Source organism: Micropterus dolomieu, linkage group LG01 (assembly GCF_021292245.1).
Source record: "Micropterus dolomieu isolate WLL.071019.BEF.003 ecotype Adirondacks linkage group LG01, ASM2129224v1, whole genome shotgun sequence".
Classification (NCBI taxonomy): Eukaryota; Metazoa; Chordata; class Actinopteri; order Centrarchiformes; family Centrarchidae; genus Micropterus; species Micropterus dolomieu.
This window is the reverse complement of record NC_060150.1, coordinates 45,932,665-45,945,120: the sequence shown is the minus strand read 5'-3', so window position 1 is coordinate 45,945,120 and position 12,456 is coordinate 45,932,665. Positions and strand designations below refer to the sequence as shown.

Here is a 12,456-nt window from a genome sequence, read left to right as displayed (position 1 = left end):
TCCAACATTACAGAAGGTCCCAGCAGAGAAGCTCGCTGTCTGTAAACTGTTGTTCATCTTTGACGGCCTGGATGAAAGCAGACTTTCATTGGATTTCCACAACAATGAGGTTGTGTCTGATGTCACACAGAAGTCATCAGTCAACCTGCTGCTGACAAACCTCATCAAGGGGAATCTGCTTCCCTCGGCTCTCGTCTGGATAACTTCCAGACCTGCAGCAGCCAATCAGATCCCTCCTTCATGTGTTGACAGGGTAACAGAAGTACGAGGCTTCACTGACGCCCAGAAGGAGGAGTACTTCAGGAGGAGAGTCAGTGATGAAGAGCAGTCCAGCAGAATTATCTCACACATCAAGACCTCCAGGAGCCTCCACATCATGTGTCTAATCCCAGTCTTCTGCTGGATCACTGCTACAGTTCTGGAGCACATGTTGACTACAGACCAGAGAGGAGAGCTGCCCAAGACCCTGACTGACCTGTACTCACACTTCCTGCTGGTTCAGACAAAGAGGAATAAGCAGAAGTATGATGAGGGACATGAGACGCGTCAACAGGAGCTGACGGAGGCTGACAGGAACGTTCTTCTGAAGCTGGGGAGGTTGGCGTTTGAACAACTGGAGAAAGGAAACCTCATGTTCTACCAAGAAGACCTGGAGCAGTGTGGTCTTGATGTGACAGAGGCCTCGGTGTACTCAGGAGTTTGTACAGAGATCTTCAAAAGAGAGAGTGTGATCTTCCAGAAAACAGTCTACTGCTTTGTTCATCTGAGCGTTCAGGAGTTTCTGGCTGCAGTCTACATGTTCCACTGTTACACCAGCAGCAACACAGAGGTGCTGGAGGACTTCCTGGGAAACAAACATGCTGATTCAGCCCTTGATGTCTTTCTAATGGGAGCAATAATGAAATCCCTTGAAAGTAAAAATGGCCACCTGGACCTGTTTGTTCGCTTCCTTCATGGCCTCTCTCTGGAGTCCAACCAGAGACTCTTAGGAGGCCTGCTGGGTCGGACAGACAACAGTCCAGAAATCATCCAGAGAGCCATCAATAACCTGAAGAAGATGAACACAAAAACCTCTCCTGACAGAAGCATCAACATCTTCCACTGTCTGGTGGAGATGAATGACTCGTTACATCAGGAGATCCAAGAGTTCCTGAAGTCAGAGAACGGATCAGACAAGGAACTCTCTGTTGTCCACTGCTCAGCTTTGGCCTGCATGCTGCAGATGTCTGAGGAGGTTCTGGATGAGTTGGACCTAAAGAACTACAACACATCAGTGCAGGGACGACACAGACTGATTCCAGCTGTGAAGACCTGCAGAAAGGCTCTGTAAGTCCAGATGTGATTGTGCGGTGGTGAGAGGGAGAAGCTCCCAAAACACAGTATCTACACAGAAATACAAAAACAGTAAAAGGTAGTGATACAGACAGTATATTATTAATAGTAATAATGATAGCAATTTTCCAGAAGAAGTCAAGTTAGTAACATGCATTAATGGGATATGGTTGTGAAGAGTGAGGGGAGAAGAACATCAGCTCGCTTTTAGAACATACACACTTTACACACGTGCACAATATAAAACCAGCTCACTATAACATTTTCCTAAACTAGTGTTAAACCTGCTTACTGAAATAATTCTACATGTGTTACACTGCAAATGTCTACAAATAGACAATCTATCAAGTTAGTGACACATATCTTCTATCATATTCTACAAAACACAAACAAGCCCATGACTGAGGTAAATATATGCAAGTGCAGTTACAAGCTACAGTGATTTTTAGAGCTCATTGAACATCATGTTAAAATAAAGTTTAACCAACACAGTACGCTGTTAATCACAATATGACGCATGTTCATGTTACACTCAATTGGAAGACCCTTTTGTCTAAAGCAGTAATCTGTAGTTTATTATGTTGCACAAAGACACTTTGACACGTGGACAGGAGGAGCTCAAGTTTGAAACCAGTAACCTTGTGATCAAAGGCTGACCAGTTGCTCAGCTGATCTACAGCCGCTCATGTTCATGTGTTTTGTGATGCAAAATGCATTGAGTCTATTTTTATAATAAAGTGCCACATTTTATTATACTTTGAAGTTTGATATTTTCTATCATCACAGACTTTCTGGCTGTGGACTCTCACAGACTCATTGTGAAGTTGTGGCCTCAGCTCTGAAGTCCAACCCCTCCCATCTGAGAGAGCTGGACCTGAGTCACAATAACCTGCAGGATTCAGGAGTGAAGCTGCTGTGTGCTGGACTGGAGAGTCCACACTGTAGACTGGAGACTCTGAGGTCAGTTCATGTGTCGTGTGATCAGCCCAACTGTTTTGATTATTGTGTATTTAAATTTACAACCCTGTTGTAATGTGACGATTAAAATCTACCTTCTCCACATATAATGTATTTTTATACACACTCTTCAAAACAATGTTTTTAAGGAACTGATACGTTGATATATAAAGCCCCCCACTCTCACTCACTCACTCACACTCTCTCTCTCACACTCACACTCACACACACACACACACACACACACACACACACACACACACACACACACACACACACTAAAACTTACATACAGGAGCACAGAGAGTGTCAAGCATATTTCCAAATGCAGCTGTTTGAGGTTTCAAGTCTGATCTGTCACCAACAACAGGTGATACTTCAAAAAATCAGAAAATTATGTAACTTTGTGTTCTGACTCAACCAGTAAAGAGGAGCATAAGAAGCACCATTTAAGATGAAGAGAACATTCCTCTAACTTTACTTGCAAATTTGATGCAGTTATAAATACGATTGATGGTGAAACTTGTGGTCAGTCAGCTTTTTGTTGATGGAGATGACAGTAGTGATGAGGAGGGTCTCCTGTAAATCTGTGGTTTGAAATGTGCATCATATTTTATAATGCCTTATGTTTCATATTAGCCTTTTGAAATTCTATATAAAACATCTTTATCAGTATTTTTCGTAAATGACACTGATTGTTATAAATTAGAAGAAAATGGAAAGTAACAAAAGAAATAAAATTTCTGATTTGATCATTATTCCAGACTGGCCTCAGATCAGCAGCATGTTACTGATCTGTGTTGCCATGAAAAGGTGTATGAATGTTGTGCTGACATTTGGATGATCCACAATAACACAAAAGCTCAATGTACATATAACAGTAATGTTGAGCTGCACATTTAAAACCTGATCAATTCTGATTGGGTTATAAATGGATTGTTATCTGCATCATTTTTTTATTCAGATTGAGTTCCTGCTGTTTGTCAGAGATCAGCTGTGCTTCTCTGGCCTCAGCTCTGAAGTCCAACCCCTCCCATCTGAGAGAGTTGAGGCTGAGTGACAATGAGTTGCAGGATTCAGGAGTGAAGCTGCTGTGTGGTTTTCTGGAGAGTCCACACTGTAGACTGGAGACTCTGAGGTCAGACACCATTTTTTATTAAATGTTTTTAATTTGCAATAACAGCGCCACCTATGGGCATATTAGTTTGAACTTTGGTCCCTGGAGTGAGTAGACTAACTTGAACAATTTGGCTCATGTTTCATGTCAATGTGAGTTGTAGTCATTAAGGAACAGATAATACACAATGCCACCTAGGAGGTAATTGCACCAAAATTTGCACAGCCCCTCAAGAAGGCATGCCGGATAAGGTGCCCAAATTTGGTGTAGATCGGTCATTCCAAAGCTAAGATATGACATCACAACAACTTCCTGTTTTGTGTAAACAGTTTTTATCTTTTCAAGCAAAGTAATAAAAAAAAAAATGCGTATAAATTTTGGGAGCAATAACTTTTATCAGCTTTGTCCATAGATGACCAAGTTTGGTACCGGTGGGACTTACCGCTTTGGAGGAGTTACTTAAATTAGGTTTTTCATTTTTCATGTAGCAAAAACAAAGTCTAGGCGGAAATGGCTGTGGCCTATTCCAGGAGATTCAGCACCCGAACGCGTGGATATAAGGTTTAGATACGCCTTCGTTTGTGAGAATTGGAAGGATTTTTAAGGGCCAAACTTTGGACCTTGCTTGTAGCGCACACTACAGGTTGAAGTGAGTGAATTTTTGCTGTTGTTCGTAAGACTGGGGGCTGCAGTGGTTAGCACTGTCACCAGAAGGTCGTGGGTTCAAACCCCGGTCGTCCCGGCCGTTCTGTGTGGAGTTTACATGTTCTCCCTGTGTCTGCGTGGGTTCTCCGGGTGCTCCGGCTTCCTCCCACTGTCCAAAGGTTGATTGGTGACCCTAAATTGTCCTTAAGTGTGAGTGTGAGGGGTTGTCTATGTGTTGCCCTGCAATGGACTGGCGACCTGTGTACCCCGCCTTTCGCCCGATGTCAGCTGGGATTGGCTCCAGCCCCCTGTGAATCTGTACGCAGGATAAGCGGTTGACGATGGATGGATGGTAAGAGTGGGACGCAACTTTCAATTTGGGAAAATCAAAATACAAACTGACAGGCGCACACAGAGACTCCTGCCTATTCTTGAGATGGCGGCTGCCTTGACTCCTCACGTCTCTTCCTAGACTCCTCCACTCGCATCTCGGGTAGGAGGGACTAAGACGTGATGTGAAGAGGGTACAAAGAGAGAAATGAGAAAGAACTATTGTCTTCTAAAGTTACATAATTTATTCTTTATTCAGATTGGGTGTCTGCAGTTTGTCAGAGATCAGCTGTGCTTCTCTGGCCTCAGCTCTGAAGTCCAACCCCTCCCATCTGAGAGAGCTGGAGCTGAGAGGAAACATCCTGCAGGATTCAGGAGTGAAGCTGCTGTGCGATTTTCTGGAGAGTCCACACTGTAGACTGGAGAAGCTGAGGTCAGTTCACTGACTCTCTTACTATTGTAGATTTTATATGTTTATTAACAATCAAACATAATATATGTTCATACATAACTTGCATCCATAAAGATGTACATTTTCTGTTGCTATATTTTCATGTTACTCGTACTAAATTTAGTTTGCAGTGACAGACTTTTCCAGTAGACATGACATAAAATGTAGAAAATGTCCGCTGTTAGCTGTAAAAGTAAATAAATGTTTAGTTTTTGGTAAATGGTCACATCTGTATACAGAAGATCCTCTGAACTAATAATGTTTTAAATTGAGGAAGTTTTCTGGTTAAGTATAAATATTTTTTTGGTTTCTTTTGATTTCAAGGTGTTTTCACAAATAATGTCTGACCATTGATATTGATCCTTAGAGATCCAGTGTGTAATATTTAGGAGGATCTATTGAAAGCAATGCAATATAATATACATAACTGTTTGAGCACACACGCTCAGTGTATGAATGTGTGAATGGTGAATGCAGAAGTAGTGTAAAAGCGCTTTGAGTGGTCAAAGACTAGAAAGGCGCTATACAAATATGGAGCATTTATGTTTTCTGTGGTGTATAAATGTTGTCCCCATGTTGTGCCGCCATTATTCTACAGTGGCCCAAATGGACAAACTGTTTTGCAGAGGGTGTTGTATATGTACAAAGAAGAAGAACAATTAACGGTAGTAGTAGTGGTAGTAGCAGTAGTCAAATAGTTTATTGGAAGTAAAAAAAGAAGAGAAGTTTTGACATATGCAGGACCACACGTATTATTTAGCTGAACTGCCCAAAGAATGGGCCAAGGGGTATTGACCAAGTGTCCATATGTGGCAAGTTAGGAGTGAGAATGTGTTGTAAGAACACAGACAGATCAAAGCATATTTCCAAACACCGCTGTGTAAAGGATCAGTATTTCTCCTCTTATTCCAGACTGACCTGAGATCAGCTGTATATTATTAATCTGTGTTGTCAGTAGGGCTGTAGCTATTTATTATTTAAGTAATCGAGCATTCAACAGATTATTCAATTGAGTAATCGGGAAAAACATACTTTTGCTTGGCTGTCCCTGGATCAGCTGTGTAACTCAACTGGCAATCATGATTTACGTTAAATGCTAACGTTACCTTGTTTCGGGTCTGCTCCGTGGACTCGATGCATAGACTGGATGTTTTCTGCTTAGAGCTAAAGCGTTGCCGTTGTGCTGTTGTGGTAAGCTAGTTCCGTTTTACAGCAGACACTCTGTACAGAGCTGTTTTTTACTTTTTAGCTTGAAATGATCCCATATTTTGGACACGTTCTGTCTTTTTCTTTGGTCTGTCTCTTCGTCCCTCGCTATTTTGTATCTCTTCCTCCATTATCCAATCCACACCATCAAATCACGTCGTTTTCACCTGTCTACAGCATAAGCAAGTATGTAGGACCGTAATAATCATCTGTGCAAAACAGTGTACTATAGTTATATGTATTAAACCAAGCAATGATTCTTTCTAGTTTTGGAGTTTCTTGATGCATTAAAAAACCTCCTCCCCTTCTCATGGTTCCCCAAACCTATGAGTCCCTGGGTCACATAACATGGAAACTACTGAAAAAAGGCATTTTTTTCCCATAAGATTATTAATAAATATTAATATAAAATAGATAATTATTTTCATATCATTTTGGCATTGCTTTGGAATCACTGAATCACATGCTACAAAAATGTTTCTAAATAACACTGGTGGTTAAAAGTGAGCCTTCAGAGGTGAGCTAACAGCTCTTAAGGCTCAAATATACTCTGGAGCGGACCGCACACGGACAGCTGCGGACCCCACAGACGCGGACTAATTGTGTTTTAAACTACTATCTGGATTCAGCTTGGCAGATTCGTTCCACACATGCGCAGTTGATCTGTTGGTGCCCTGGTAGTATAGTCGGCACGCGGTCATAAAAACAGGAGGCAGGCGGGCGTCCACACAGACCCTACGCGTAGCCCCTTTGATTTTTCGCAGATGCGGAAAGTAAAATCATTGCTTTATACTACCAACATTGGGTGAAACTGAGTAAAAACACGCCACTGCATCCTGAGAGAATGTCTGTCAAATATCCAACTTTAAACTAACTTCACTCCGGTCAGTAACCCAATGAAAAAGTCACTCTACTCATTTTAGGGAAAAGCTAATTGATCAGGACATAGTAATGTTGAGCTACAAATTTTAAAACTTAACACACCTGACTGGATTGTAAATGGATTTTTATCTTTTCAAGAAGAGCTCTGCTCAGCGCTGTTCAGTATATTTATTAATTCTGATCGTGTCCCATGTCCAAATTGCACCAAACACGATACAGAACTCCTTGGGTCTGCCTCAACACACTCGCCACGTGTGAGGTCGATTAGATGAAGAATTCATGACATAATCAAAATACAAACTGACAGGCACACACAGTTTCCTGCCTACTCTTGAGATGGCTGTTGCCTTGATTTCACGCGTCTCTTCCTTGACTCCTCCACTCGCATCTTGGGTGGGAGGGACTAAGACGCGATGTGAAGAGTCAAGGAGGTACGAACGGAGAAATGAGAAAGGCCTATGGCCTAAGTTACATAATTTATTCTTTATTCAGATTGTGGGGCTGCAGTTTGTCAGAGAGCTGCTGTGCTTATCTGGCCTCAGCTCTCAAGTCCAACCCGTCCCATCTGAGAGAGCTGCAGCTGAGTAACAACAAGCTACAGGATTCAGGAGTGAAGCTGCTGTGTGGTTTTCTGGAGAGTCCACACTGTAGACTGGAGACTCTGAGGTCAGACATCATTTTTTATTTCTGTGCTGAGATTAATATGATGTGAAAGTTGTGGTGACACTAAACTGCAGACATAAGGCTGATATTATACTGATCCACACTTGAGTATCTTAATGCTAAAGTCTATTTGCTTCTTCAGTGGTTTATTCCATTGACTAAATGACTATAATGTTGAACTCCACATTTAAAACCTGAACTCATCTGATTGGATTATAAATGAATTTTTATCCCTGTCATTTATTCTTTACTCAGATTGAGTTCCTGCAGTTTGTCAGAGATCAGCTGTGCTTCTTTGGCCTCAGCTCTGAAGTCCAACCCCTCCCATCTGAAAGAGCTGAAGCTAAACTTCAACAACCTGCGGGATTCAGATGTGAAGCCGCTGTGTAATCTTGTGGAAAGTCCACACTGCAGACTGGAGACTCTGAGGTCAGTAGATGGTTGGAGTCAGTCCATGCTGGTTTCAGCGGTATTGTTCTAAACACAGTTCGTATCAAAGCAATGATCCAGGATTTCCTGTAAACCTGCAACCTTCTCAGTGCCTGCTTACCTCAGTGAAGCTGTGAGAGGAGAACGGTGACATGCTTCAGGATTGGACAGAAAGACAGCGGGAGAAAAGTCAGCCAGAAGCTTATTGTGATCATGTGTTTGAGTTGATGTGAAGATGACTGTTTACAGGAAATAAAGCTGGATTCCAGCTGACAGCATCACAAGATGTATAGAGACAGTGGTCCTCATTCATCAAACTGTCATACCATCAAATCTGATCTCAAATTATTTTTTCTCTTATTTCAACACTAAACTATTGATTAGTTCATCTTTGTCACAGCTCTGAGATCAGTCTGACTGAAGCCTGCAAATTGCTGGCTCTTATTTCAGAGAACCATCATTACATTTAGTAACCATGTGCCAGCGGAAAATATGTCTGTAACTCTATTCCACCTATCGTACTGTGAAAAAGTTAGCGTAGGATAGCCTTAATTGATCCAAACCCCATTTAGAAAACAAACATTTTAGAAGTTGTTGTCCTGCTGTCTTGCTGACAGACCTGACAAAGCCTAAATTCATATGTTTAACAAATCTGCATCATATTGTGGTTATTTCGGCATCAGTTTGATCCATTTATTGCTTTTTAATCACAGCAAAATGTTTTGGGTTCATACAGCTGTTAATGATGAGTTGTGTTGATTCACACTTGGCAGTTGTTTGATAAGTTGGTGAAACAATGTTAGCTATCTATGATTCTTATCCCTCTGTGATCGCAAAATAATAATGTTGTTCAGTGTCTTTATGTTTAAGACGAATGTTACCTAAGCTCAGGGGCGGATTGGCCACCTGGCAATTCTGGCATATGCCAGAGGGACAGACTATTTGTTTCAGGGTGGGCCCGTCAGATTGATATTAATATCAGTGTTTCCCATACATCAACTTTACTTGGGCGGCCGTTGAGGCACGTTAAGGGCTGCCCAATATATTTAAGCATTTTGCAGAGAAACACTAAGGGCCGCCCAATATATTTAAGCATTTTGAGAAACACTGAGAGAAATGATCATCCATTACCTTATAAGACTCAGAAGGTAGATATTTCACAAGCATGGACTAGGTAAAGCAGCAGCGAACACTTTGGTGCAGGTGCAACTGGGTATAATGTTGTTTCGATTGGCTTCCTCATTAACAAGCCTCCTCCGCACACCCGCGTGTGAAAACAGTATCGCGGGTGAAAATCGCGAGTGCTGTGTCATTTCGGCCACTTCATAAAACAGCCCACTGCTGATGGAGAAAGTCAAGAGGGCCGACAATTACAGGGAGAGAGGAAAAGAAAGAAGTAGGGCAAGCCACTGTGTTTGCAGCAGAGGTGTATGTTCCGTGCTTGTGTGGAAATATTAGAAGTGAAGGAAAGCAGAATTAAGTAGGTTAGTGATTAATATTTTTATTCATGTGTATTCCAATGTTGAGAGCAGTGTGTGAGAAAACATTTTTCTGCAATGTTCTATAGGCTACTGTGTTCATGAATGTTGCTTGAATCGGTACAGCCAGAGAGCCCTGGTCGTCTTGTAGGCTAGTGCTGGGAGGAAGGATGCTACTGTAGGCCTAGCAGAGACAGGGAGGGTGGTAGAGGTAGGAAGAGTCACACAAACATGTTCGGGTTGTAAAAGTAGAGAAAGACAGTAACAGCAGACAAACAGAGCACAGACTCTACATACTCAGATGGACAGCCATTGTTTTAATTGCATGTGCAAATTTGTTGTGTGCTTTTAAAAAAGCTTTTGAGCATTGTGTGCCAGTCACATACATGTTACAAATTTGTTGCCATTGGTGTCATTTACACTAGGGTCGCTGGGGACATGTCCCCATCACTTTTTGAAAGCAAAATTGGTTAAAATGTCCTGAAAAATAGCTTGTTAAATCACAAGTGAAAATGCTTTGTTTATTTGCACAATAAGAAAACATGCAATGTAATTTAAATATAGAAGAAACAAATGTGCATTGTCCAAGAAAATTACTTGAGCAACAAAAAAACTTACTGATTTTACAGCATTATATTCCATTTTATTGTTATATTTTGAATTGTAACCTGAATTTTGTGCTGCCATTCATATAAATAAAGACATTTACTACTTAAATTGATTTAGAAAATGTCTCCAGAATGCAGGACATTAAGTGTTTAATTACAGTTACAGTAGGCCTACTGCTTATATTATTTCACCATCTGTAAACAAATGTAGCCTAAGTAGTGAATGTGTGTTCGTGGGGATACGTGGTAAGGTGGGCTGGCGTGGCTACAGTGCCAGGGCTGAATTTTTGTCCTGGTCTGCCCCTGCCTAAGCTGTACCCTTGTTTGGAGACCTAACGATATTAACAGGTCGTGCTGTCTATCTGCCCACCCCTCAAACATATATTCATACTCAGTTTGTGCATATATACATACTTAACCTCGCACACGTGGAAGTAGGTAGGGAGAGGGAGGAGCAAGTACTTTCAGAAAGGCTCTCTGTCTCGGCAGTCATGATGCATTCAGGGACTCTCAGCACTTTATTTCCACTGTGTACTTGAGTGACTGCATCTTTGATGCCCAAAGTCTCTGTAGGTCTCAGTGTGTTCACTCCAATACATTAACAGGAAGCTGGCTACGCTACACAGCCACTCCACTTTTGGTCTGAACAGGACTGAAGTCCCTGCTGGTCTTTATACTGGATGTGCTGCATCACTAACTGACAGCTGATGAAGGGAGTCTCTGTAAACTCTGATTTATGACTTCTGCTGTCTGTCTTCTTATCTCAGACGGTGGCGATCTGTGTCAGAGTGTGAGTGATGAGAAAGGTGATGAGAGAGAATCAGCAGTGTCCTGATGATCCAGAGAGGTTGAAGCAGCAGCATCAGCTTGTGTGTGGAGAGGCTCTGACTGGGCGATGTTACTGGGAGGTAGAGTGGAGAGGAGAGTTTCATCCAGCAGTGACTGACAGAGGAATCACAACAGTGCTGCAGTCTGAACTGCTCTGAGATCAGCTCCACTGTCAGACACAAAGTCAAGTCCACCATCATCCCTGTGTGTTCCTCTGTGACAGAGTATCATCGGTGTATCTGAATTGCTCTGCTGCTGCTCTGTCCTCCTTCAGACTCCTCCACTCCTTCTGCTCCACACTCAGTCCACCATCATCCCTGTGTGTTCCTCTGGATATGACCAGTGTCTGTGGACTGCTCTGCTGCTGCTCTGTCTTTCTACACAGTCTCTGCAGACACACTGAGACTCCTCCACTCCTTCTGCTCCACACTCAGACACCTCTTCCATCTGGACCTGGAATTTATTTCATTCATTTTGAACCTAAAGTGCCTCTGCAGATTAGTTCTGTTTATGACAACATAACTGCAGATTAATTTAAATGGATTCTTCTGTTTTGCTTTTTGTTGCAGCTCCACATTGTGGACTGATGGACAATTGCAGTTAATTTCCACATATTTCTAACACATTTTGGAAGTTGATGTGAAAAAGCAGCATCCAGGCTGCATGCATAAAGTTCCCTCTCTGAAGGTCTGCTTATTACGACCAATACCAGACTTTTCTCGCAGTTTAACAGATACTTAAGTATCATTTTTATTAATGCATGATTATAATTTTATTTATTTTTTAAGTAGTCGAATTTACTAGTACATCAGTGTGTTATTGCAGAAAACTTCACTAAAAAACTACAAAGTCTGGTGATAATTACCTATGGGTTTCTCACTTTCACTATGAAAGATGTATTTCAATTTCATGTTGTCATTTAGATCCCTTGTTAATATAAAAATATTGTTGTTTTTAGTAACTAAAATATCTGGATTTTGGTGAAAAGCCATTGCTGTCTTAAACATCGCTCATACACTGAACACCAGAACATTTTAATAACTTTTTACATAATCTTTTACTTTTGACATGAACTGAATCTGCAAAAAATAATATAAAAGTACCAACTCTACTCCTGAAGGGTCACTCTGATAATTTCTTATGCTTATTGAATAGTAGCACTATATCAGCCCAGTTCAAAGTAAGTTCAGTGAGCTGACTGGGGCATGCCACTGGGAGCAGCGGAGTGGAAACAAATGCTGCCATGGCTCAGGAGGAATGGAAGAAGAAAACAAAGGCAAAGCAAAACCTATTGGAAGGGAACGCAAAAGCAGTCCTCAAAAAATATCCTCAACATACAGAGCCCCTGAAGAGCCACACCAATATTTTACGTTCCCTCGCATCTGGTTGATCAAAATGATAAGACAATATTTGATCTGTTAAATGGTTGCCTGTCAGATTTATTGCATGACTCATTAAGCAGAGAAAAGCTGTTGATTTCATAAATTTCCACTTAATCAACTCTGTCACTGTACTGGTGAAGGGATCCAT

At 41.5% G+C, this 12,456-nt stretch overlaps 1 protein-coding gene across 1 annotated transcript in view; it reads left to right on the top strand.

Moving 5' to 3' along the window:
* Positions 1 to 10,950, top strand: part of LOC123983680 (NACHT, LRR and PYD domains-containing protein 12-like) — a 16,134-nt gene extending 5,184 nt beyond the window's left edge. The window contains exons 4-10 of the mRNA XM_046069977.1: positions 598 to 1,326; positions 2,119 to 2,292; positions 3,254 to 3,427; positions 4,641 to 4,814; positions 7,413 to 7,586; positions 7,839 to 8,012; positions 10,866 to 10,950. Coding sequence (XP_045925933.1) covers positions 598 to 1,326; positions 2,119 to 2,292; positions 3,254 to 3,427; positions 4,641 to 4,814; positions 7,413 to 7,586; positions 7,839 to 8,012; positions 10,866 to 10,896 — 1,630 coding nt within the window. The 3' untranslated portion in view covers positions 10,897 to 10,950. The remainder of the gene's footprint in view (positions 1 to 597; positions 1,327 to 2,118; positions 2,293 to 3,253; positions 3,428 to 4,640; positions 4,815 to 7,412; positions 7,587 to 7,838; positions 8,013 to 10,865) is intronic.
* Positions 10,951 to 12,456: the final 1,506 nt, after the last annotated feature.